This window comes from Equus przewalskii, chromosome 9 (genome assembly GCF_037783145.1).
Source record: "Equus przewalskii isolate Varuska chromosome 9, EquPr2, whole genome shotgun sequence".
Taxonomy (NCBI): Eukaryota; Metazoa; Chordata; class Mammalia; order Perissodactyla; family Equidae; genus Equus; species Equus przewalskii.
This window is the reverse complement of record NC_091839.1, coordinates 27337383-27362851: the sequence shown is the minus strand read 5'-3', so window position 1 is coordinate 27362851 and position 25469 is coordinate 27337383. Positions and strand designations below refer to the sequence as shown.

General features: G+C 46.8%; 1 protein-coding gene across 2 annotated transcripts; it reads right to left on the bottom strand.

Annotated features, from left to right (window-relative positions):
• Nucleotides 1-2075: 2075 nt before the first annotated feature.
• Nucleotides 2076-11776, bottom strand: ZNF8 (zinc finger protein 8). 2 transcript variants are annotated; one of them, XM_070558850.1, is made up of 4 exons: nucleotides 11477-11776; nucleotides 6635-6761; nucleotides 6246-6341; nucleotides 2076-4073 (listed from the first exon to the last, which is right to left on the bottom strand). In XM_070558850.1, the coding sequence occupies exons 1-4, from the start codon at nucleotides 11543-11545 to the stop codon at nucleotides 2629-2631; spliced, it is 1737 nt and encodes a 578-aa protein (XP_070414951.1). In that variant the 5' UTR covers nucleotides 11546-11776; the 3' UTR covers nucleotides 2076-2628. The 2 variants fall into 2 exon arrangements, with proteins under 2 accessions (XP_070414951.1, XP_070414952.1); XM_070558851.1 differs by having other exon boundaries at nucleotides 6053-6341; nucleotides 11477-11668.
• Nucleotides 11777-25469: the final 13693 nt, after the last annotated feature.

The following is a 25469-nucleotide window of genomic DNA, read 5'->3' as shown; positions in this document are numbered from 1 at the left end:
TGACTTGTTTCATTTTAGGGTAGAAAGTAGGTAAGGTTTAAAGTCTGGTTTTTATATCCCTCGTGCTGTCAGACACCAAGGATCACACCTCAATCACAGTGTTCTTCTTTAGGTCAAGAAGATACAGACAAAGGTCAGAGCTTTGCTTTCCTCAGGAGTAAAAGTGGAGGAAAACAAGAAGATAAGGAGAAGTTTCCGACTGTGGGCGTTAAAATGGTCATGTTTGAATGTTCTGCATCATATAAAAATAAACCATTTCCTCAGGGGTCTGGCTTTACCTGGCACTGACAGCTGAGACCTCCAGCAGAGACCCCATGCAAGATGCGGAGATGAGCCTGAAAAGACAGGGAGTCACACAGCTCACACGGCCCCTCAGCACAGCCCGGGGCTTGATGCCAAACCAGGAGTCATCCCACCAGCCTGAGTGAGGATGGCCTGATGGCCAGGCTCAGGATGAGGGCAGCATTTAGGTTTCCCTGTTGTTCTTTTCCCCCAACAAAGAAAAGACTAAAAAAGAAAGAAGGGAGACAGATTAAAATAAAAGAGACCTAAGAAAACTATCAACCAATGCACCGTGTAGATCTTGTTTAGATCATGATCAGAACAAATCAGAGAAAACAAAACAAAGTTACGAGGCAACCAGAAACATGTGAACACTAGATATTGGATGATATTTTGAGGAATTAACTGTTATTTCTGTTTAGATGTGATAATAGCAACAGTTTTACTTGAGATTTAATAAAAATTTTCCTGCTTCATCACAGACATTCTTTTTTTTTTTTTTTTTAAAGATTTTATTTTTTCCTTTTTTTCCCCCAAAGCCCCCCGGTACATAGTTGTATATTTTAGTTGTGGATCCTTCTAGTTGTGGCATGTGGGACGCTGCCTCAGCGTGGTTTGATGAGCAGTGCCATGTCCGCGCCCAGGATTCGAACCAACGAAACACTGGCCGCCTGCAGCGGAGCGCACGAACTTAACCACTCGGCCACGGGGCCAGCCCCTCATCACAGACATTCTTAAGTGAAACAAGCATTTTTTTTTTTCTTTACTGCAATACCCAGTGAGGAAGAATACAAACAGGCCCCCAGGACACCAGGCCCTGGCAGTCTCACCCACTGCTGCTGCTGCACCATCAGTGAAATGCCAACACGGCCAAAAGGCAATTGATGGCTCAAGATTATTATGAAAATGGTTTTGTCCCGTGGCCCAGCCTAAGTCCCTCCTCTTAGAGATATACTCAGAACGACAGATGAAATGAGATGATTTCTAGGACTGAGGTGAAAATAGTCCCATGGCAGGTAGGATACCAGTGGAAATATATCATCTGTGTTTTGCAAAGTCCACAATAAAATGGTAAAATTTAGATTATTCATAAAAAGAAGTGGATTATCTTCTTTTCTTCACACCAACTACGAATGCTGAAAAATGGTGAAAAAGACTACTAAAAAAACACATTGTGCATAAAATAGCTAATGATGTCATTTGTTAAAATCAAACATCAGATTGTTAGTACAGCCCTGATCAATCAATTTACAAGGTTTGGAAAAAGCTGGCTGCAGTGTTGGGCATGGTTTCTCCACCTGACATGTTTGGGGCCAGATAATTCTTCGTTGAAGGGGCTGGCTTGGGCATTATAGGATGTCTAGTAGCATGCCTGGCCTCAACCCACTAGATGCCAGGGGCACCCTTCCCTTCCACCACTTATGACAACCAAATTGTCTCTAGACATCACCAAATGTCCCCTGAGTGGCAAAACCATCCCCGACTGAGAACCTCTGGTATAGAGCAGCACTGGCTGTTCTAAGGCAATGGTCTTCAAAGGAGCTGTGACACCCCAAGGGAATGCTGTGGGTCTTCCCAGTGGCTTCTCTGGCATTTAACTTGGGCGTGAGTGTGGCTGACATGTGGGCAGGAGCCAAGCGTGCTCTAATGACTGTGAAGTGCAGAAGTGGCCCCAGTGGATCACATATGTATGTGGGAAACAACCTGTTTATAATGTATGAACTGAGATCTTAAGTCAACTTCACATATTAACACAAATTAATTCCTGCATGCTTAGAATTTTATACAGAATCTTCCAGAAACGCAACAGCATTTTATTTTGTTCAAAGCTCTTGCAGGAGTTAGTCACCACTGTGGAAAACCACATCCCATACAGGAAGGCCCCTCACAATATTTCTGTGGCCAACATCGCACCTCGTGTGCCAGATGGCAAGTGACAGGCAATGTCCCAGATTTCTGGGTGTAATGGCCCACACAGTCAAACAGATAAATACTGTACCAACTCAGGACAAGTTACTCTATCACAAATTACTTTCCTTTTAATTATCCTTTACAAAATGGGGCTGTATATTGATTTTTTGACATTACACATGTGTGTAGACTACATTACCTATGAATTTATTTCGGGGTGTTAGAGGGAACAGTACAATTATCTATGGTTAAAGGGACACTGGGCTTGACAGATTTGAGAAGCACCAACTCAGGTGTCAGGAAGCACGATTTCCCTAGGACATCAGAGGTCACGATCGCCACTTCTACCCCTAGTACCCCTTTCTGTGGATATATTATGTGGACTCACCACATTTTTGTACCTGTGGTTCAAAAGTCATCTGTAGGCTTTCTTCCCTATGTGGATTCTCTGATGTCAAATAACATGGATGTGCCCATGGAAGGCTCTTCCACCCCGATGACATGCACCGGGTTTTTCTCATGCATGATTTCGTGGATGTCAAATAGAGCAAGTGCCCGGTTTGCAGGCTGTCCCGCCTCTGTCTCGCCCCCAGGGTGCTCGCCCGAGTGTGGGTGCTGATGCTGAGGCTGGCCCAGGTGCGAGCCTCGGCCAAATGGCTGCTCACGACGCCGGTTCCGTCCACGGGGCTCCTCTCTGGTGTGAGTTATCTGGTGTCGGATGAGGTGCGAGCTCTGAATGAAACACTTCCCGCACTGATTACACTTGAAGGGCCTATCACTCCGGGGAGCCCTCTCATCTGGATTCAAGGGTGGGTCACAGCCCAGGGCTTCCGCCCACTCGTGCTTCGTTAGAGCTGGTGTCTGCTCAAAGATCAGCCTCTGGCGGCACTCATAGGGCTTCTCCCCAGCATGCTTCCGCTGATGCTGGGCCAGGGAGGAGCTATGCCTGAAGCCCTTCCCACAGTGGTTACACTCGTAGGGCCTCTCCTCAGTGTGAGTCCTCAGATGCAGAAACAGGCAAGTGGTCCGTGAGAAGGATTTCCCACACACACTGCAGGTGTATGGCTTCTCTCCAGTATGCGTCCGTTTGTGCCGGCCCAGGGAGGAATTCTGGTTGAAGGCCCTCCCACAGTCCTGACACTCATAGGGCTTCTCTCCGGTGTGAATCCTCCGATGGACGGTGAGGTGTGTGCTATGGCAGAAAGACTTCCCACACTCGGCACACTTATAGGGCTTGTCTCCTGTGTGAATTCGCTCGTGCTGAACCAGGGAGGAGTTCTGGCTGAAGGCTTTCCCACACTCTTTGCACATATAAGGTCTCTCTCCTGTGTGGATCCTCTTATGTACTGTGAGGTGTGCATTATGGTTAAAGGACTTCCCACAGTCTGTGCATTTGTAGGGCTTATCCTGTACCTGGCTGCGTGTGAGTTCCACAACAGGAATGGCCTGACTGGAAGCTTTACTCCAGTCACTGCTGTCACATGGCTGTTCTCCTGAGGAGCCTATTTGCTGACTGACTAAGCCTGAGTTACGCTCTGTGTCTGTAACCTGTGAGTTGTAAGTACAGAAACCTTCTCTCCCAGTAATCCCCAGGAATGGGTTTAAGACTGAACTCAGGACACAGTTTTCTCCAAGTCCGAGACTTTTGTAGCCTCTATCTCGAATTGGTGCTTCCTCAAGGCTAAATTCCAATTGCCTCAAATTATCCTGGTCCTTCTTGGGTGTCTTTACCTGGCCCTCATGTTCCCAGTCTCCCCCTAGTGCTGTGGGACAGGGAGCATCCCTCAGGAAGCCTTCCCTTCCTGAGACATGGGATGGCTCCTCCTCAGGAAGGCCCTGCTCCTCAGGTGGCACTCGACCTTCAGGTCCAGGCTCCCAGTCTGAAAGAAAATCAAAGAGCTCTGAGGGGTTGGTGGAAAAAACACACAGAGGCCTATGTCCTAACTACAAGTCCTGCCTCCAGGCAAATCCTGATTCTGCTCTTATGTTGACACCAAGTGCCCCTTCAGCAAATACAGCTTCACTCATTCATTCTTTCAACAAAAATTTCTTGAGCATCTGCCATGGGTCCAGGTACTGGCCTGGATCAGGGGCCAGCAAACTACAGCCCCTAAGTGACAGATGGTTTTTATGTTTTCAAAGGGCTGTGGAAATTTTTTAAAAAGAGAGTATGTGACAGAGACAGGCAGAATTCTAAAGCTGTCCCCTGGCTGTCAATCAGACAGTCACTTGGTACTGCTGTGAAGGGATTTTGCAGGTGACATGAAGGTCTCTCATCAGCTGACCTTCAACCTTAAAACAGGGAGATGATGCTGGGTTATTTGGGTGGGCCCAAAGCAATCTCCTGAATCCTTAAAATCAGGAGAAGGAGGTAGAAGAGAGAGGCTGGCCATGCAGGGGGACACAAGCAGCTTCTCCCGAAGCTAAGAAGCTCTTGGCTGACAGTCTGCAAGGAAACAGGAACCTCAGTCCTATGACTGCCTGAAACTGAATCCTGCCAACAACCTGACCGAGCCTGGACCAGATTCTTCCTGAGCCTCCCAACGAGCACCCCTAGCTCAGCCGACACCTTGACTTTGGCCTTGTGAGATCCAGAGCAGACAAAGCACTTGAGTCTGACTGACGGAATCATGACATAACAAATGTGTGTTGTCTTAAGTTGCAAAGTTCATGGTAATTTGTTACAGCAGCAAGAGAAAAAACATACAGAGATTGCATGTGGCCTGTAAAGCCTAAGATATCTACTGTGTGGCCCTAGATGCTGGGATGAAGAATGACCCTAACAGACGAAAGCCCTGCCCTCAGAAGCTGGGGAGGCAGCCACTGAACAGAGCAGGGAAGGAGCAGGCTTGAGGGGAGACGAGGAGCTCAGTCTAGAAACCTGAAGTTTGATAGGCCAGATTACCAAGTAGAAGTGCCCACACATCTTCAGCAAACCTTGCAAGGACCAGCCCCAAGGTTCTGGAATCCTCCAGAACAAGAACTGCCCCTCGAGCAGGCACAGGCTCTCCGCTTCTGATGGTGCAGAGAAGTGAAGTGTCTTAGTTTCTCATGGCTGCTGTAACAACTTACCCCAAGCTTAGCACCTTACAACAGCACACACTTATTTTCTTACAGTTCTGGAAGTCAGAAGTCCTAAAGTCAAGGTGTCGGCAGGGCTGCATAACCTCTGGAGGTTCTAGGAGGGACAGCAGTCTCACCATTTCCAACTTCTTGAGGTGTCCGCACTCCTCAGCTCTTTCCTTCACCCCCAGAGTCAGCAGCCTAGCATCTTCAAGTCTCTCTCTCTGACGTCACATCTCCATTCTTGCCTCCCCCAACACAAGGACCATTTGATTACAATGAGCCAACCCAATAATCCAGCAGAACAGGTTCTAGGGATTAGGACGTGGACATCTTTGGAGGCCAGGCTTCCCTGCTCGCCCCAGCTGTCTTGAGCCCCCTCACCTGCTGGAATTCTGTCCACAGCACACTATGTATTCATTCACTCAGGGTCCATCTCACCACACCAGGATGTCCACGGCCAAGTGCCTAGAGCTGACAGGTAGCAAGTACTCAAAACTACATGCCTCCGATGTGAGGGAACAAAGGGGAGCGGGGCCCAGGGAGAGGGGCTGGAAGAGCCGAGGCTGGCTAGGTGGCAGGCTCCTGCTCTCACTCGCCTCTGGCCCCTAAACTGGACTTTCTGCACAGCACCCAGAGGGATCTTACAAAAACATGTCAGTCCACACAAAAACTTGTGCAGGAATGTTCACAGCAGCACTATTGACAAGAGTGAAAAAGTGGAAACAACCCAAATGTCATCAACAGATGAATGGATAAATTAATGTGGGTATCCATATAACGGGATATTACTCACCACAGAAAGGAATGAAGTACTGACACAAGCTCCAACGTGACTGAATCTTGAAAACATGCTCATGAAAGAAGCCAGATACAAAAGGACACATAGTGTAAGCTTCCATTTAAATGGAATATCCAGAACGTGCAAACCTACAGACTGAAAGTGGATGAGTGGTCACCAAGGACTGGGAGGGATGGGTGATTCTCACCTGGGCAGCAGCCCTGGGCAATTCCTCTCTCCATCACCCACAGCTCAGCCCCTTGCTCCAGCTGGGAGATGACTTCTGGTTTTGGAAGCTCAGGCCCTGGAAACAGGGAAAGATACAGAATGTGGGAGTCTGCTCTGGGAAGAAGGAACCAGCCCAGGTTCCAGCCCTAGACTCCTGACCACAGGGACATGGGTACACCTCAAAACAAGGTGAAGGCTTTGCACTGGGACAGAAACTCCCTGCCTGCATGTCCCACAGGGAATGAAAACCCAAGGTCCCTGATACCCAGTCCAAGGTCAAGTCCACAGACCAGAGGCCCTACGACCTACAACCCAGGAAAAATAAGTCACCACAGGAATCTAGTCACCAGCTCAGGAAGTGGGCCTTACCCACAGAGAGCAGGTGACCAAAGGTCTCCAGCATCACATCACGGTACAGGGTCCTCTGTGCAGGGCCCAGTTGCCCCCACTCCTCCTGTGTGAAGTCCACAGCCACGTCCCGGAACGTCACTGGCTCCTGAAACATCAGACACACTCTCGATCAGCTGGACTGTCCCCATCAGTGCTCTCGGGAACAGGAGGAGGAATGGGGAAGAAGATGGGCAGACCAGTGTCCTAAGAGAGTGCACGTGCTGAGTGACATGAGTCAGGTCTTACTGGGCACCTCCAGGGCTGCTGCATGTCGGTGTGAGTTGTACTGCAAGGGGATGTGACAGCAACCAGGCAGGATGCAAGCCAACCACAGCTGACCTACAACCGATCTCAGATAAGTGAGGGTGCCTCAGAGAAGGGTCTAAGCTGCTGAGTTCCAGATCCTTGGGCTAAAAAAATGATTACTGTTTTAAGTCATTAAGTTTTGGAATAGTTTGTTATGCAGCAACAGCTAAGTGATGTGCTAACCAATCCTCAGATTCAAAGCAAGGCTCATCATCCTCCCTGAAAAGAGGGGTGCACAGTTGGAGTCAGAAACTCGCCTGCCTCCAGGGACCAAGCTGGCTCACAAGTGACTGAAGTGGGCAGCATGAGCGCTGACAACGGGACCTAACCTGTGAGAGGTGACGCTGGAGGAGACAGGTAATATGTGATCCATCTGAAGTGGCAGCCAGGAATCAGAACCAACTGATCACGGGGAATACAGGCCCCATGTCATCAAAACTGCCAATCTCTGGCAAGAAGCTAAAATATGGCTCATGTTTTTACGTGAAAACTTTTAATTTTTATAAGTTGATGCAATGTATCTAAAACATGTCCCACAAATGAAACCCTTCTGTGGGCTGGCTGTGGCCATGGTTGAAAGCTAGATATTTCTGGATCAGAGTCTTGGCTCTGCCACTTCCTCCTCAAGAAGCGCAGAGCAGATAGCCACCTCTGCCTCATTTCCTTGTCTACAAAAAAATCATTCTTTGGGAGCTGTGACAGGGATTAAGTGACTGCAAAACACTTCCTACAGGACAAATAGATAGCTACATGCAAAAGAGCAAAGTTGGTCCTCTACCTCACAGCATATATAAAAGTTAACTGAAATTGGATCAAAGGGGCCGGCCCCTTGGCTGAGTGGTTGAGTTGGCGTGCTCCACTTTGCGGGCCTGGGGTTTCGCCAGTTGGGATCCTGGGTGTGGACATGGGACTGCTCATCAGGCCATGATGAGGCAGCATCCCACATAGCAGAATCAGAAGGACCTACAACTAGAATCTATAACTATGTGCTAGGGGGATTTAGGAGGAAGAAGGAAAAAAAAAAAGATTGGCAACAGATGTTAGCTTAGGTGCCAATCTTTAATAATAAAAAAAAGATCAAAGACATAAACGTAAGAGCTAAAACTATTAAACTCTTAGAAGAAAATATAGATAAATCTTCAAACCTTGGATTTGGCAAAGCATTCTTAGATATGACAGCAAAAGCACAGGCAACAAAAGAAAAAATAAATAAATTGGACTTCATCAAAATTAAAAATTTTTGTGCTCCAAAGGACAATGTTAACAAAGTGAAAAGACATCCACATAATAGGAGATAATAATTGCAAATCACATATCTGATAAGAGACTTGTATCCAGAAGATATAAAGAACTCTTACAACTCAATAATAAAGACAACCCTAATATAATGGGCAAAGGATCTAAACAGATATTTCTTCAAAGAAGATATACAAATAGCAAATGAACACATGAAAAGATGTTTGACATCATGAGCCAACAGGGAAATGCAAATCAAAATCACATACCAAATATCTCAATTTTAAAAGGATATTTTCTTTTAAGAAAAACACAAATAGACTTAAAAATATTAAAGAAATTATAGTACAGGTAGCATGTGGTTCTGACAAAAATTGTGCAGGAAACACGCAGCACCCTTTGGTTGGAAATAAAGGTCTCTGTTGTCCCGTATCCTCACCTCCCACTCAGAAGGTCCTCCAACCCTGAGACATGCTCCCTGTGCCTCCTGCCCCCACCCACCATCGCCCACTCTGCATGAGTTGCCAGTGACAGCCCAGGTACTGGTCCACTGGGTACTGGTCTACCCAGGCCATGAGACCTCTCAGTGGCATCATGTGAGTCTTTCACGTCTCCACCTGGAATTGTAGCAGGAGCCACTCCTTGCTGTCTTCCTGCTGCTCCACCTCAGACTAGACCCCTGCAGCTCTCCTCTTGCTCTGCACTGTTGGCGCCTGGAGCGATGGGCTACATCAGACCCCTCTCCTCCACACACTCTCCCACAGCTGACCCAGCCACCCCGGCATCAGCCAGCACTTCAGTCACTGGGCAAGCCCGTCTCCATCCCGGTGCCTTAGTTAGCTCTCAGTATCTCTCCTACCGCCACCCTTCACATGCTTGAATGGTTTTTCTCCAACCCATGCTATTCCTGCTTAAAACACTTGAATGGCTCCTTCTCACCTCTGGATAGAGGACGACCCCTTTCAGCCTGGCTAGTTGGCTGGATAATGGCCCCCAAAGATACCTGGATCCTAGTTCCTGTGAATGTTACCATAGTGGCAAAAGGGACTATATGATATGATTAGAGATTTTAAGATGGGGAGATTATCCTGGATTATCCAGGTGGGCCCTAAATGCAATCACAAATGTCCTTCTAAGGGGAAGGGAGAGGGAGATTTAACTACAAAAGGCAGAAGGCAATGTGACCACTAAAGCAAGAGGCTACGCTGCTGACTTGAAGAAGGACAAAAGGCCACAAGCCAAGGAATCCGAGGCTTACAGCTCCAATAGCTAGAAAAGGCAGGAAATAGATTCTCCCTCGGAGCCTCGACAGCAAGGGTGGCTCTGCTCACACCTTGATTTTAGCCCAGTTCGACTTCTGACCTCCAGAACTGTAAGAATAAGTGTGTATTGTTTTAAACAACCAAGTTTGTGGTAATCTGTTACAACAGCCACAGGGAAGTTAATACACTGGACCTCAAAGCCCTCCACTTCTGGTCCTTGTCTCCTGTGGTGGCCTGCCTTCAAGATGGCTCCCAAAGATCCCCTGCCCTCTGTAGTCCCCTCCTATACTGAGCAGGTTTGATTTGTGTAACTGATAGGATATTATGTAAATGACAGACTGAATTCTGACCCCAGGTCACAAAAGGCATCATGATTTCCACCTTGCCCTCTCCTGGATCACTCACTATGTGGGAAGCGGGATGCCATGCGAGGACACCCAAGCAGCTCCACAGAGGCCCACATGGCAGAAACTGAGGCCTCCTGCCAACAGTCCTGTGAGTGAGCCATCTTGGAGGTGGATCCTGCAGCCCCAGTCAAGTCTCAGGTGAGAACAGTACAGGCTGACATCTTGACTATAACCTCATGAGCCAAGGCCAGAGCCACCAGCCAAGTCACTCCAGGATTCCTATCACTGGAAACTGCGAGATAATACTTGTTGTTTTAGGCATCTGAGTTTTGGGTTGTCACACAGCAACAGATAACTTAAGCCTATCTTACTGCTGACAAAGACTCTCCTTGACTAAACTTTAGTCTGTCTCCTCTAAACCCTCTTCTCAACGAGGCCTTGACCTTTGGGCTTCTGTGTCCATTTCTGCATCACCAGTTTTACCAAAAGTCCTGTCAAATAAGTTTAGCCAGAATCCCCACCCTCCATATCTGATCACTCTCTATACCTTTTCTAAGTCCTCATGCCCCACAGTCCTCCAGGTAATATCTGTACACTTGGCCTGCTTCAGCTAGAATCCCATTAGGTCAGTTTACCAAGAATTACCTGCCCCCCATGCTATAAGTCTCCACTTTTCCTTGTGGTATTCCAAATTGAGCCCAGTTTTATACTGGTCTCTTTTCCCCTATTGCAACAGCTCCTGAATAAAATTTGTTTTTACTGCTTTAACTACTGTCCAGCTCTGATTTTCTTTGACGCTGCTCACTCCCTGCCCACTCCTCCATCCACAGCAAAAGCAAACTAAAGTGTGGTTGCATTTCACGCAAATCTGCAACACACATCTGAAAACGTGCAAATCTCAGATTATCAATAGTTGCGCTTTGCGTACCAAATCTGAAATAATGCAACCCCCCGTGAACAACAAAAAAAGACAAGTACATAATTTCAAAGACGGAGAGCTCCAGGAAAGATAATTATTTTTGGTTCCTGCCACGTGGAGACACCCGTGGAGAACACAGGCAGCGGCTCCTGTGTCTACAGTTGCTGGAGCTTCCCAGGTGGCCTTGCAGGCACCGACCGCCCTGGACCGCGGCTCCCCACAGCCCCGCGTGCGGGGACCCGGGCTGCCGCTCCCGCCACACCAACGCGGTGCGCGGTGACCCGTCCTCACTCCCAGGCGCCGTGCCCCGCGCCCAGGCCAGGGGTGGCGCGGGGCGGGGCTCTCCGCGGGGATCTGCCGACTCCGCAAGCCGAGGCGTCTCTATTCGGTAACACCTGCCATCTCGGTCACTGTCACCGTCCTCACGGCGGTCGGCCTTGGGGCGGGGCAGGGGTATCGGCGGGAGCGGGACCAGCCCTGTCCTGGGGAATGACCCTAAGCCGCATCCGAGATCCTGGGGCCGGGGCATCAGCGGAGCAGGCGCACTCGTGGACCAGAGGACCGGGTTCGAACCCCGGCTGCACCCCTCCGCCCCAGGCCGGTCACCGCGTCGACTGCGCCTGTTGCCCCGTGTGTAAGGGGGACAATGCCCGTGCCCTGCTCACCGCGCGCTGCGAGGGTTAGAGGTCACTATCTGCGGGAAACTCGGCCCTGGGCCCGCTGCCGTCGTTATTTTTATTATTATTGTTACCTGAAGCCGTTCCGCCGGCGGCCCTATAGCCATCGCCAGTGCTGCCGCTTCTCTCTCGGGGTCCATCATGGAACGAGAAGTTGAGGACAAGCGCCCGAGGCGACCCTAAACCAACAGCTTGACCCGCCACCAGAACCGCTCGACTCACTGCCTGCCGGACAATGGCGGCGGCGCCGGCGACGCTGGGACTACAACTCCCAGAAGGCCGTGCGGCGCGCCGCAGCGCCCGGCCAATGGAAGCCTTCGTCCGTCGAGCCCCCTACCAATGGGAGCCTCCGTCCCGCTTGTTCTTCAGCCAATGGAGGCGAACTGGCTGCCGGCCAATGGGAGCCTCCGCCCGCCGGACCTCCGGCCAATGGGGTCGCTCAGGAGGCCGGCCCGGGCCAGGGGGTCCTGGAGGGTGGGGGCGGCGGCGACTCTGGCTGCGGCGCTAGCCGGGCGCCGGGTGACGCAGGCGTCTGTCCTTTAAGGGCGCGCGGCAGGCTCCCGGGACCCGGATGGGGGGGGATCGTCTTCCCAGCCTCGCCGTTGAGGGTCCGCGTATCTGCGACGCGGCGGCGCGTTGACGGCGGCCAGGCAGGCAGCGTCCCGCAGCCTCTGCCCCGCATCCACCTCAGAATACGGTCTGTCTACACTGGAGTGGGGCCCGGACCTCTGCCCCGCGTCCACCTCAAAATGTGGTCTGTCTACACTGGAATGGGGGCCGCAGGCTCTGCCCCGCATCCACCTCAGAATGCTGTCTGTCTACACTGGAGTAGGGGCCGGGCTTGAAACCCGGGGCCTGCACCGTCCAGCTGGACATGCACAGGGGCAGGCCTGTGGCTCCCATTTTATTCTGCCATTGTACTTAAAGCATTTCTATGCACCAGAATTGCGTGACCATTTAACATGTGCTCATGTAATCGATTTAGGCGGGCTGGTGAACGGAAAGGGGCACGCGCGGTTTCTGAGGGCTGATCTGTTTCTCGATTTGGGGTGTTCCCTTTGCAGTGTGTCATTTCTGTGGGTCCGTCAGAGGCCATTAACAAGTTTATTAGGAAAGAAGGAAGAAGCAGCTGTTCACCAGGATGCAGTTGAGCCATAACAAATATTTATTTGACTATTTACCGTGTGCTAGGAACTGGGCACACGTGAGGGAGTAAACACTCTCCTGGGCTGCCGCTCTGCCCATGGTGTGGTGGGAAGAGAGAGACAACAAACCACAGACGTGATAAAGGGGAGGACGACAGTGGTCACCGGCGGGGATGGAGCAGCTGGCTATGTCCACACTCGCCCATCCCTGTCCTCTCTTCTCTGCCCCTCTCTTCCCTCCAGTCGAGCAAACGCTCTGCTCTCTGCTGGGCAGCAGGGTGTCTCCTCTGCCACCTGCCCAAGGCACAGCCCCACAGGGTCAGCAGTACCAGGAGGAGCACACGTCAGGCATCTTCACTCACCTGAGCAGGTGGCAGGAGCTGCTGTGCGAACCGTGGACCAGGCAACCTCCAGGAGACCGAATCTGGCCTCTCCTGAGAGCCCAACAAATTTTCCAGGCAGTATCCCCTTCTCTGTGGGCAGAGAATGTCCCAGGAGGATCTGCCTTCCCCTTAGTAGCTGTCCCCCGGAGGGTGGAGAAGGTCCGAGGTTGGGGTTGGGGGCTGGATCTATTATCTTCTCCTTAGGAGCAGGCCGTGTGTTTATTCTGGAGTCAGTCACTGGGCTCAACTTTCCTCTTGATTCTAATGGTGCTGAATCTTTGATGCATGATGTTTCCATATTCTTTTAATTGTTTCTTTTCTACTACTTGTAGTTTTGTTTTCTCCTTGATTGTATTATAGGGTTTTGTCTATTGCAGTAGTTCTCAAAGTGTGGGCCAGTCACACCCTGGGGGTTCCTGAGACTGCCTCTGAGTCAGCAAGTTCAAAACTAAGTTCATAATAATACCTTTTTTCCCCACTCCCATTTTCTCACAAATGTACAGTAGAGTTTTCTGGAGGCTTCTGGATGAGTAATATTGCAACAGATTGAAGGTGTTAAAGACAAACAAAGCTGGATATTAGTTAAAGTGGTGAAAACAGATTTTATTCAGTAACTGCTGACAGTAGGGAAAAGAGCTGAGCTCCATTTGAGTTTGTGCAGAGGCGACTGGGCGTTTTAAAGGGAGAATGAGAGAATTGGCAGCGGGAGAGAGTGGGGTCTTGTGAAACATTACAAAAGGTTGGTCAGTGTAAATGTAATTAGGCCAGCTGTGTCTGCTAGCTGGTAATTATCAAAATTATCACAGAAACTGGAGACACAAGCCCCTATCCTTCCTGGATGATTAGATTGCAGAGGAATGGCTTTCAGGTCCTTGAGAAAGACACTTCTAAGTTGCAGGAAATACATAGACATCTTAAAGGGACAGAGAATGGATTCACAATTGTAAGCCCTTTTTAGCAAATGCTCTAAGAAAGGGAGGTCAGGCGCCTATTCTCAGGTGTTGGCTAGAGCAAACAGGAAATTCTCATGGCAGCATTTCTCAAACGCATTTTAATGGGATGCTGGAGTCTTCCTAGGAACACAGCCTCTTGCTACTAGAAGCCATGCTAGACGTTTGGTCCTCTCTTAGCACAGGGGTTTGGACTGAGTTCTTATGTGCTGAGAGTTCTGCAGTTCTCAAAGGCACAAGCAGCTATGGAAATCCAGCTGCCCTTGGTCAAGTCAGACATTTAAAAGGTTTGCAAAAGTATAATATAATATAATGCCACTCATCACCAATTTTTATTTGTTTTGGAAAATGTAGCTATTTTCCATAAAGTAGGTTGTTTTTGTTTTTTTAAAAAAAAGTTGTATTTGTCAGGGCTGCTGGAACAAAGTACCACAAACTGGTAGGCTTAAACAACAGAAGTTTATTGTCTCACAGTTCTGGAGGCCAGAAGTCTGAGATCAAGATTTTGACATCATTTGTTCCTTCTGAGGGCTGTGAGAGGAAGAGACTCTGATGTATCCATCTTTTTTTAGCTTCTGGTGGTTTGCTGGGTATTTTAAAATATCATCCAAAAGCTATTTGGTCAAAGAGGAAAAAAATAAGTAAAATAGAAAATAATTATCTGAATTTGTTTAGATAAAAGAATTAAAATACTCTGTGTCAAAATCATAGGTTTTGGTGTCCCTTGGCTTGTAGATCCCTGCTTTCATCTTCACATGACTTTTCCTTGTGTGCGTGTCTGTCTCCAAATTTCCCCTTTTATAAGGACACCAGTCATATTAGAGCAGGGCTTACCTTGGTGACCTCTTTTTAACTTAATTACCTCTATAGAAACCATATCTCAAAATTAGGTCATATTTTGACGTACGGGGTTAGGACATCAATATATAAATTTCCAGGGGATACAATTCAACCCATAACATACGCTAACATATGATGTATTTATTTTTATAAACTAAATTAATAAAATATTAAAATTTTTGTTTTAATTGCTAATATGGCAAATATTCACAGATAGAACCTACTTAAACAAAAACTGTTTGGGGTCCTCATTGATTTTTAACACTATCAAGGGATCTTGAGACTAAAAAGCTCGAGACACGCTTGTCTGTAGTGTAGGCTTTTTTTAATTTTTATTTTTTTATTGAGTTATTGATAGGTTACAATCTTGTGAAATTTCAATTGTACATTAATGTTTGTCAGTCATGTTGTAGGTGCACCACTTCACCCTTTGTGCCCACCCCCCACCCCACCTTTCCCCTGGTATCCATTAAACTGTTCTTGGTCCATAGTTTTAAATTCTTCATATGAGTGGAGTCATACACAGATTATCTTTCTCTTGCTGGCTTATTTCACTTAACATAATTCTCTCAAGCTCCATCCATGTTATTGCAAATGGAATGATTTTGTTCTGTTTTGCAGCTGAGTAGTATTCCATTGTATATATGTACCACATCTTCTTTATCCATTCGTCTGTTGATGGGCACTTAGGTTGCTTCCACGTCTTGGCTATTGTAAACAGTGCTGCAATAAACATTGGGGTGCACAGGACTTTTGGGATTGCTGACTTCAGGCTCTTTGGATAAATACCCAGTAGTGGGATGGCTGGATCGTATGGTAGTTCTATTTTTAGTTTTTTGAGGAATTGTGTAGGCTTTTTTTAAAAGGAAGCTTTGATGATAATTTTGTATGTACTCCTATGGTTTTGACATGGAGTATTTTAATTCTTTTATCTAAACAAATTCAGATTATTTTCTATTTTATTTATTTATTATTTTCCTCTTTGATCAAATAGCTTTCAGAGGATATTTTAAAATACCAAGATTGAGCTATTTCTCCTAATTATTAATTTGTCATTTTCTTGCACTATTAGATAATGTGGTCATGAGATTTTAGTTTTTTGGATGGATGACCCAGTGGATGATCAGGTCTCAGGGACATCTGAGAAGGTGATTTCTCTTTAAACATAAATCTTTAGTAAGAATCTGCTACTTCAAGCTCATTATTGTATTACTAAAAGTTTGCATGTCCCTTTTTGTGTGTCTGCTTAGTCCTTTGCTGCTTAAATGGATTTTTCCTGGTTCAGTGGGATCAGGACCCCATAGGAATCAGCGTGGGTCATGTGCCTAACAGTGGGCCAATGAGTGTGACTTGAGAGGATTGGAGAACTATGATTGGTTCAGCCTGGGTCACAAGCACAGTCCTGGTCCAGAGGGTGTGGCTACTGAGATGGGGGACTCTGATTGGCCCAGCCTGGGTGATATGCACAGCTTCTGGGCTCGTCCCAGAAGTGGATATCTTGTATGGGAATCCGTGCAAGTTTCCTAAAGGAAAGGTCTCTTTTATGGATAAACATAAGAAATGTCTCTCCTCCATTTCATTTTGAATGCTGGTCACAAACCTCAAGGGTATTAGCTGGATCTGTGACTTTGTCACCGAGAGAATTCACACATTTTTGTAGCACAGGACAGTATTGCAGATATCTTGAAATATCATGTCAGTCATCACTACTCCAAAATTATGATAGTTATTAGGGTCGCTACTAAATTGTGTCATTTAATGTATTAGTAAGGGAGCTCACATATTATTGTAATGGTTTGTTTTTAAGTATTTTGATAACTGTATTTCAGTATAACTTGCTTCCTTTGTAATCTTGTGCATTTTATGTTATGCCCTTACAAACATAATTCTGAGAGGCTGGCCCAGAGGCGCAGCAGTTAAGTGTTCACATTCCGCTTCTGGAGGCCATGGGTTCACTGGTTCAGATCCCAGGTGTGGGCATGGCACCACTTGGCACGCCATGCTGTGGTAGGCATCCCACATATAAAGTAGAGGAAGGTGGGCATGGATGTTAGCTCAGGACCAGTCTTCCTCAGCAAAAATGAGGAGGATTGGCAGCAGTTAGCTCAGGGCTAATCTTCCTCAAAAAACAAACAACAAAAAAAAACACATAATTCTGAGAAGGGGTGTGCAGGATTCACCAGATTGTCAAAAGGTTCCTTGGCACAAAAAGCATTGAGTCTCTGTGGGAGCCAGCCCTCATGGCCTAATGGTTAAAGTTCCACGTGCTCCGCTTTAGCAGCCTGAGTTCGGTCCCTGGGCGCAGAACCGCACCACTAGATTGTCAGTAGCCATGCTGTGGTGGCGGCTCACATAGAAGAACTAGAAGGACTTACAACTAGAATATACAACTAGGTACTGGGGCTTTGGGGAGGGGGAAAAAAAGAGAGGAAGACTGGCAACAGATGTTAGCTCAGGGTGAATCTTTCCCAGCAGAAAAAAAAAAAAAAAAAAAAAGAGTCTCTGTGGGATGCCCCTGGAGGACAGCTCTTCCTTTTTTCCTCTGGAACCTCTGTCCTAAGCTGAGAAATCAACTTTTTTACTATTGGAGCCATTTCACCTTGGGTCTATTTGTGACGTAAGCATAGCCTACCTTGTCTCAAAGCCAATAGGAAAACCATGAAGAATTCCAACTCTACCTCTAAGCTACCTCAAATGGAGAAAATGGAGAATGTAGCATGTTCTGAGATGGACAGTAGTGCTTGCTGTCACACAAATGTGGGTCAGCCCAGTGGACAGGTTGGAGACCTCTTGCACACCTTCCTGTTGTCTCGAGAGCTCACCCTATTTTCATGTGCATCTTTCCTTTGAAAACCCCTTTAGAGCATCTTCAAACTATTTCTCTATATGCTTGAAAATCCACTCTCTGAGGAGGCGGCATGTGAGTGGAGGTCTGAAGGAGATCCTTCAGGGAGGGAGCCATGGAGATATTTAGGGAGACAGTGTCCCAGGCAGAGACCACAGCAAGTGCAAGCCTCTAGATGCTCAAAGAACACACTTTCACAGCTCTCTTGTGAGACTTAAATAAATAAAGCCAAATACCATGACTTTTCCTGACCCTGGATAACGTTTTAAACTGGGCAGCTCCACCTTGATGTCCCTTGGGCACCTCACTGTAACCTGTCCAGAAGCACACATATTGTCCTTGCGCTCCAAGCTTGCTCCTTCACATCACCTCAGCCTACTCAGTCATCTATATCATAAGTTGAGTGTTACTCTAGATTCCTCCTGATCTGGTCACCAAGGCTCCATGGTGGATTAAAGATGGCCCAAAATTCTTTGTGACTCTTCCCTCCCCTTGACTCTGGGCTGATCCTGACTGATTATCCAATAAAATGTGGCAGAAGTGATGATGTGACTTCTCAGACGGTATCATAAGAAGCTTTGCAGATTCTGCCTGTGTCTCCTGGAATGCTCATTCTAGGGACATTCCTTCTTGGAACCTAGCCACCATGCTGAGAGGAGCCCAAGCCATGTGAAGGGGTCTTAAATGTGAACGCTCCAGTCAACAGTCCCAGCTTAGCTCACAGCTGGCAGCTAGCATCAACTGCCAGTTTGTGAGTGTGTCATCTTGGATGCTGAGCCTTCAGATGCTTCCAGCCCCCACTGCTTCTAACTGAAACTGCATGAGAGGCTCCAAGTGAGAAGAACCACCCAGCTGATCCCAGTCAACTTATAGAATGGTGAGAAATTAAAGAAGTCAGTGTTTTAAACCTCCATGTTTGGGATGTTTGTTACTTAGTATTAGAAAAGTGGCTCTTTGCCCATGTGAGGACACAGCAAAACGTCGTCAGTCTGAAACCCAGAAGAAGGCTCTCATCAGAACCCAACCATGCCAGCACCTTGATCTCAGACTCTCCAGCCTCCAGAACTGCCAGGAGTGCAGCCCGTTCCTGAACCGTTGGTTAATTCACTGTAGTCTGCACGGACTTCCATCATGCCCATTTATTTATTACACTGGGCAGCAAGTGTCTCCTCGCCTTTCTTTCCTAGAATGCAAGCTCCTTACTGTTCCTGGACAGCAGGCATCATGCTACATTCTTCTCCATGCCTTGCACAAGCAACTGCAAATAACACATGAGATCAGACTTTTACATGAAATAAGCAGCCAGAGACCTTGGGAAGAGCACACCACGACAGCCCTTCCTCTACTCCAGGGACTGCCAGGTACATGGCACCTCCCCCAGGAATGGAATCCTGACTATGGAGTCTGGCAAGGCACCAGCTACAAACTACAGTTCCCAGCATCCTTTAAGCTGCAAAGACCTTTCATCACAGCGACCTTGGCCCTGCCCTCCTGGAACCACCAAGCCAACACCAGCAACCTTCTCCCTCTGTGAGGAAAACAGCCTGCGTATTCCTCTTGGATTCACCAGTCCCAACTAAAAAATCTGTACATATTTTGTGCACTTTGTGGACTTTACTGGCCACCTGTCAGTCACAAAGAGGAGTCAGATCAAACCCTAAAGAAAAAGAAAAGTGAAGCTGGCTTGTGGGTTTTTACCTCTTAAAAGTCTCTCCCTCCTGCTCTTTCCTTTCTATTTCCACCACATGGGCCTTATTTCAGGTCCTCATCGTTGTTTTTAAAAATGTGAAAATTGTGTTTTTGAACAAGTAATACATTCCTATGGTTAGAAATTCATAAGGTACAACAGGTGTCTGGTGAGATCTCCCTCTCTCCCTTGACTCCCATCACCAATTTCCCTCCTCATTGGCAACTATTTTTAGTTCTTTGTGTGTCCTTCTGGAGATATTTTATGTGTTCATCAGTAAATATGTATAAATATTTTTCACCCTTTTATACAAGTGGTGGCTACCACACATTGAATTTTGTCTTGCTTTTTATTCATTTAATAATTTTCTGGAAATCTTTCCATACACGCATATTGAACCCTTCTTTATTATTTTTAACAGCTTTATTGAGATATTAGTCACAATTCATCTATTTAAAGTGGGACCCAACTAGAGCATAGAGACTTTATGGGGCCAAAGAAATGACTGTCAAGTTAAGAACGTCAGTAGACAAACTGGGACAGAGGAGGGTCTCTGTTGAGAATCACAGAAGAAATGGCTCATGCCAGAACAAAAATATAAATAGATGAGATTTTGATGGAAAAGATAAGAGACCTGGTAGACATATCTGGAAGACCTCACGGGCAAATAATGGGAACTCTGGATGAAGAAAGGGGAACAGAGGGAGAAGCTAATGATCAAGGCAATCACTGAGGAAACTTTTCAGATGTGACAAAAGTCCTTGTCAGTTCATGGGAAGGGCTCACTGAGTTCCCAGCAGGAGAAATGTATTAATCTATTTGAAAACCTATTTGGTCACAAATGTGTGTGTTTTATGAGTAGGTGAATGTAAGTATTGTGACAGTTATGTCAAGCTTCTTAATCATCTCTTCTTGGTGAATCACTTATCTGCTTCATCAGCCATTTTTCTGAGAGAAATATGTTAAAGTTTCCCTGAATGGAGCCAGTCCTGATGGCATAGTGGTTAAAGTTTGGCACTCTCACTGCTTCAGCGGCCCAGGTTCACTTCCCAGTCTCGGAACCACACTACCCATCTGTCAGTTGCCGTGCTGTGGTGCTGGCTCACAGAGAAGAGCTAGAACAACTACAATATACAACCATGCACTGGGGCTTTGGGGAGGGAAAAAAAAAACGAAAAAAAAGTTTCCCCAAATGACTGTAGATTTACCCATTTTCCTGATATTTCTACCAGTTTTCAGTTGGACTATATCTAAAGGTTCATGGCCACTTAAAATATTTGTAGATTTTAACATTTATTTTATAAAATATTTTATAAAACATCCTTGTGCAGAACAGAGAGGGTTATTGCATCACGTGGTCTGAAACTTTGTGAAGCTCTTCATACCCACACAAGTCCCTTTCCAGAAACTCTCACCCTTGACACTTCTCCATCAGTGTATTTCCCTCACCAGCCCCTGAGAGAGGACTTTCCAATTTTAAAAGAATCCTTGCAAAGCCAATGGGCACAGAACAGAGACTCACCTTTTAAGTTTGTATTTCCTTAATCACCTAGGTTAGATCTACGTACTTACTACTAGGCCATGTTTGAGTCATTTCTTCTAAGGATTTTGGATTTTCTTAGCTTACTTTTACCAGGTAATTTCAGACCATTTGCCTACCATAGATCATGCCATGTTCGTTCATCCAGCATTTATTGGGTGCCCTTTCTGCTCCAGATTCTCTGGGGTAGATCCTCTTGGGCCCTCTGCCTGGCAGCTAGGAACAGCTCCCTTCTCCTGTCTCATGGAAAAAAGATGCTGGGTTGCTCTGAGCATCTTCCTGGGGAGCTCAGCACAGATGGGGCCAAACACCAGGAGAAGAACCGGGGGAGGTGATCACGCTGGGGTGGAGCATTTCTGAGGGCAGGCTGCAGAGACTGGAATCCCCCGACATAGCAGGGAAAGGCTCCCTCTAAGTGGCCATATACAAAATCCTTAAGTCTGGTTCAAGAGACAGGCTGTTTTCGACCTGGGGTGGCTGGGTGTGTGGCCTCAGTTTGTAGTAGGCAAAGGGTGACTCCTCCTCACTCACTCTGAGCGCAGCATGTGGGAAGGGTTTCCACGTGTGCAGGAGACATAGAAGCCACCATCGAGCTATCTGCATCTTCTTAGCTTCAACTAGAGGGCCTCTCTCCAAATGCTCCACATCTCTCCCACTTCTGAGAACACAGCCAGGCACGGTTCCATGATTTGGAGCGATGCTTCTTTTCCCTCTGGAGAGCCTAGTTCCAGCCTGGACTTGGCCACTAACTCACTCTGTGTCCCTGAAAACCCCTTCATAGGATGACTGCTTGGTCCCAGGCTGTGCAGTAGGAAATGGGCCTGGAGAATACTCCTCATCTAAGGGGAGGTGACTGAGCAACAGAGAGTTGGATGTAAGTGCCTCAGGCCACATAGCACTCTAAGGAAAATTTGCTGAATATGACTAGTGGGTCCGTAATCTTGTCCAAACTCTTCTTATTCCTCCCCAAATCTGCTCCTACTTCCCCCATCATCCCTCCAGTGCTCAAGTAAAAAAATAAAATAAAAATAAAAAACTGTTCTCCAACATTTCTTTTTTCTTTTTTTTTGAGGAAGATTAGCCCTGAGCTAACTACTGCCAGTCCTCCACTTTTTGCTGAGGAAGCCTGGCCCTGAGCTAACATCCATGCCCATCTTCCTCTACTTTCTATGTGGGACGCCTACCACAGCATGGTGTGCCAAGTGGTGCCATGTCCGCACCCGGGATCCGAACCAGCGGACCCCGGGCTGCCGAGAAGCGGAACGTGAGCACTTAACCGCTGCGCCACCAGGCCAGCCCCCAACATCTCTTCATTGAACAAAGACTTGCATTATGTACCAGGAACTGTTTGGTGGTAAGACAAAATTCCTACCCTCGTGAGCCGACATTTTTTTTGTGTGCATGGGGGGTAGGAGTGAGTGGGTTATAGAGTAAATAAAAGTTCCAGAGTAGCTTGCAAAGTAAATTAAAGTTCCAGCTGGTAAACTCGACCCAGACATTATTAAGAATGTTTAATACATAAATTCGTATATTATATTCAGGGTATTTATAGGAGAAAAAAATGCATCATTTTTTTGTTCTCTTATCAAGACACTGCGGCATTTAAGCTAAACCTGTAGTAGTGCAAATGGGATTCAAGTCTCCAAGATGAAATCACAGGAATGAACGTCAAGACTGAGATGCAATGATGTTTTAGAAAACCAATCCCAAGCAGGAGCTACATGAACCATGTACTTTAGCCACTTGTGTAGCCAGAGTTGCAGTTTAAACAGTTTGATGGAACAGGTACTGTGAATACTGCTAATTGTACTGATGTTTGAAGAGGTATGAAAGCTTGTGCAAAAAGGATTAACACAGCAGGCCTGAGGCTGTGGCTTTAGAAGATCCTGTTTGCAAGGTTGGCCCTTGGCTGGCATCTGGGAACTTGGCTCTTAAAATGCTGTCTGTACCCTAAGTGATAAGGATGTCTCACTGTGTCTAGACTGTGCAAACAATGTGATTTACACTGAGCCCTGCTTTCCTTCTGGGAGTCTGGAATGTGGTACATGCTAGGCAGAAGGTGCCTGCTTGCCTGGTTCCCAGTGTTCTTTGTATGACCCCCTCAGGTGAGGGAGAGCATTGGAAGCCCACATAGGAAGCACACATAGGTTTTCCCAGACTTGGCCTGTCTTTTCCCTTACGATCCAACTGTTTATCCTTGTTACATCCCTGCAGTAAATCTTAGCCTTGAGTACAACTACACGCTGAGTCCCATGAATTCTTCTAGAAAATCTCTGGATGTGGGGGTACTCCTGTGAGCCCCTAATAGTTCCACTGCTAGTTGTAACAAAAATATGTTTAGGATTATTTTGATATCTGTATTTTAAAAAGGGGGAAGGGAGGGGTTGGCCTGCTGGCGCAGCAGTTAAGCGTGTATGTTCCACTTTGGCGGCCTGGGGTCCGCCAGTTCAGATTCCGGGTGCGGACATGGCACTGCTTGGCAAAGCCATGCTGTGGTAGATGCCCACATATAAAGCAGAGGAAGATGGGCACGGATGTTAGCTCAGGGCCAGTCTTCCTCAGCAAAAAGAGGAGGATTGGCAGCAGATGTTAGCTCTAGGGCTAATCTTCCTCAACAAATAAAAATAAAAATAATAAAAAATAAAAAAGGAGGAAGGGAGGATGGATTTGTTTTCTGTTAAAAGCAGCCCCTGGGTCACCCATAACAGATCTGGATCTGTTTAGGATTTTTGAAAGTAAGCCACAAATTTAAGTGAAACCAACAGAGAGGAAAAAGATACAGTCATATGTCACTTAACAAGGCAGACATGTTCTGAGAAATGCATTATTAGGTGATTTCATCATTGTGTGATCACAGAGTGTACTTACACAAACCTAGATGGTATAGCCTACTGCACACCTAGGCTATATGGTTCTAATCTTATGGGACTACTATTGTATATGCAGTCTGTTATTGACTGAAATGTTGTTAGGCAGCGCATGCCTGTGTATGCATATACAATTTTGAGATTACTCTTTACGAAAGGTTACAAAAAAAAATAGAAAGTGTCCTCAAACTATGCAAATTATCTAGGTACTACCTCAGCCTGACTAAGTGGACTCTCTGAAGATGGTCCTGGGAACCCAAAATTCATCTCCATTCAGATGAGTCTTACACACATTTCAATTCGGAACCACTGGCTTCTGGGTATAAGAATCATTTTGGGTGGAAAGGTCTCAGGTTCCTATTTCAAATGAGCCCACTTCTTGGGTCCTGAAGAGCCTCAGGTTTCAGACTTACAAAAGGGCAGAACAGCTATCAGAGCAGGGCCTGACGCACTCCCTGTGTACACACCAGCTACTGTCCTTCCAATCCCTGCACACACATCCTTCCTGTGTGATTCACACTGGGCGTAGTCACCAGGAGTACGTGGCTGCCAAGTCCATGTGGTGTCCCCATTTTGGAAAGAAGGGACTTGAGGACACTGTGGTATCACTTGCACCTTTCGTATCTCAGCCTCTAGTAGCGCCTTCATTGAATGAGGCTATTTTCAAGACTCACTGAATGGAAATGTCTCAGATGTTTGGTCAGCAAGCATTGTCAACATATGTTCACTCTGCTGGATCTCTTGGACAGGCCCTTCCTCTCAGGCTCCAGCATCTTCTGAAGGCTATACGTTGGTCCTGGCACCAGGAGGAACTTCCCAACCAGGAGGCAAGGTCCCCACCTGTTCTGTCCAGACTGCCCTAGGCAAGGCATTTCCCATCCCAACCTCAGGGTCTCACCTGAATCATGAGGCCTATGTTACTTAAAGGGTTATATGAAAGGTACCAGGTAACTGCCAGAGTGACCTTGGGGAAGTACATTCAGTGGTTGGTGGTTATGCAAACTCACACACCTGTCTTGCCCCTTCAGAATGGATTCTACCCGGTTGTCCCCAGATACCAGCACCTTCCAGGTCCCTACTTTTTGGGGTCCACTGACTTCCTGGTGATAAGGCTTCTGGAAAATCAAGTCTCAAAAGACTAAACCACCTCCTTTAATTCTGGGGACTTCTAAGAAGTCCAGGAGCCTTTCTGACCTACTGGAATCAATTCTAATTGGCCAAATGGAAGAGTCTGACATCTTTTCTTTTTGTTCTTGCTTTTAAAATTGTCAATTTACTATCACAGTGACACTGAATCAAAAGAAGGAAAACTGTACATAGTCTCACAAAACAATTACAGATGTCCTCATGTTTTGCTTGCCTATAGGTACACATTTGAAATAATTTGTTAGCCAAATAACAAGTGTACCACCAGGGAAGGAAATACTGCAGAAAGTTTAAAACGGAAAGCAGCATCTTCTGCCCCACCCCACCTGACAGTTATGCAACCCAACGACCACTTTTACCATTTCCATTCCGGTTCTTCCTGAGCTACCTCTGGAATTCTGATCTTTCGTGGCCTAGAGACTTTACTGACTTCCTGCTCTGATGAGAAATTTAGATTTGACTCACATCACTGCTCCTCTATTTGCTCCCAATTTTTGTCATATTAGTATTGAACCCCAATTTTGGTCTCCTAATTAACCTATTATATTTAAAAGCCCACATCTAAGAGTAGGCTACAGGGACCCCCCCACCCCCGACTTTACAACAGCTGCAGCCTGTGCTGTTACTGTTCATGACAGGGCTGACAACAAAGGTGCTCTACCAT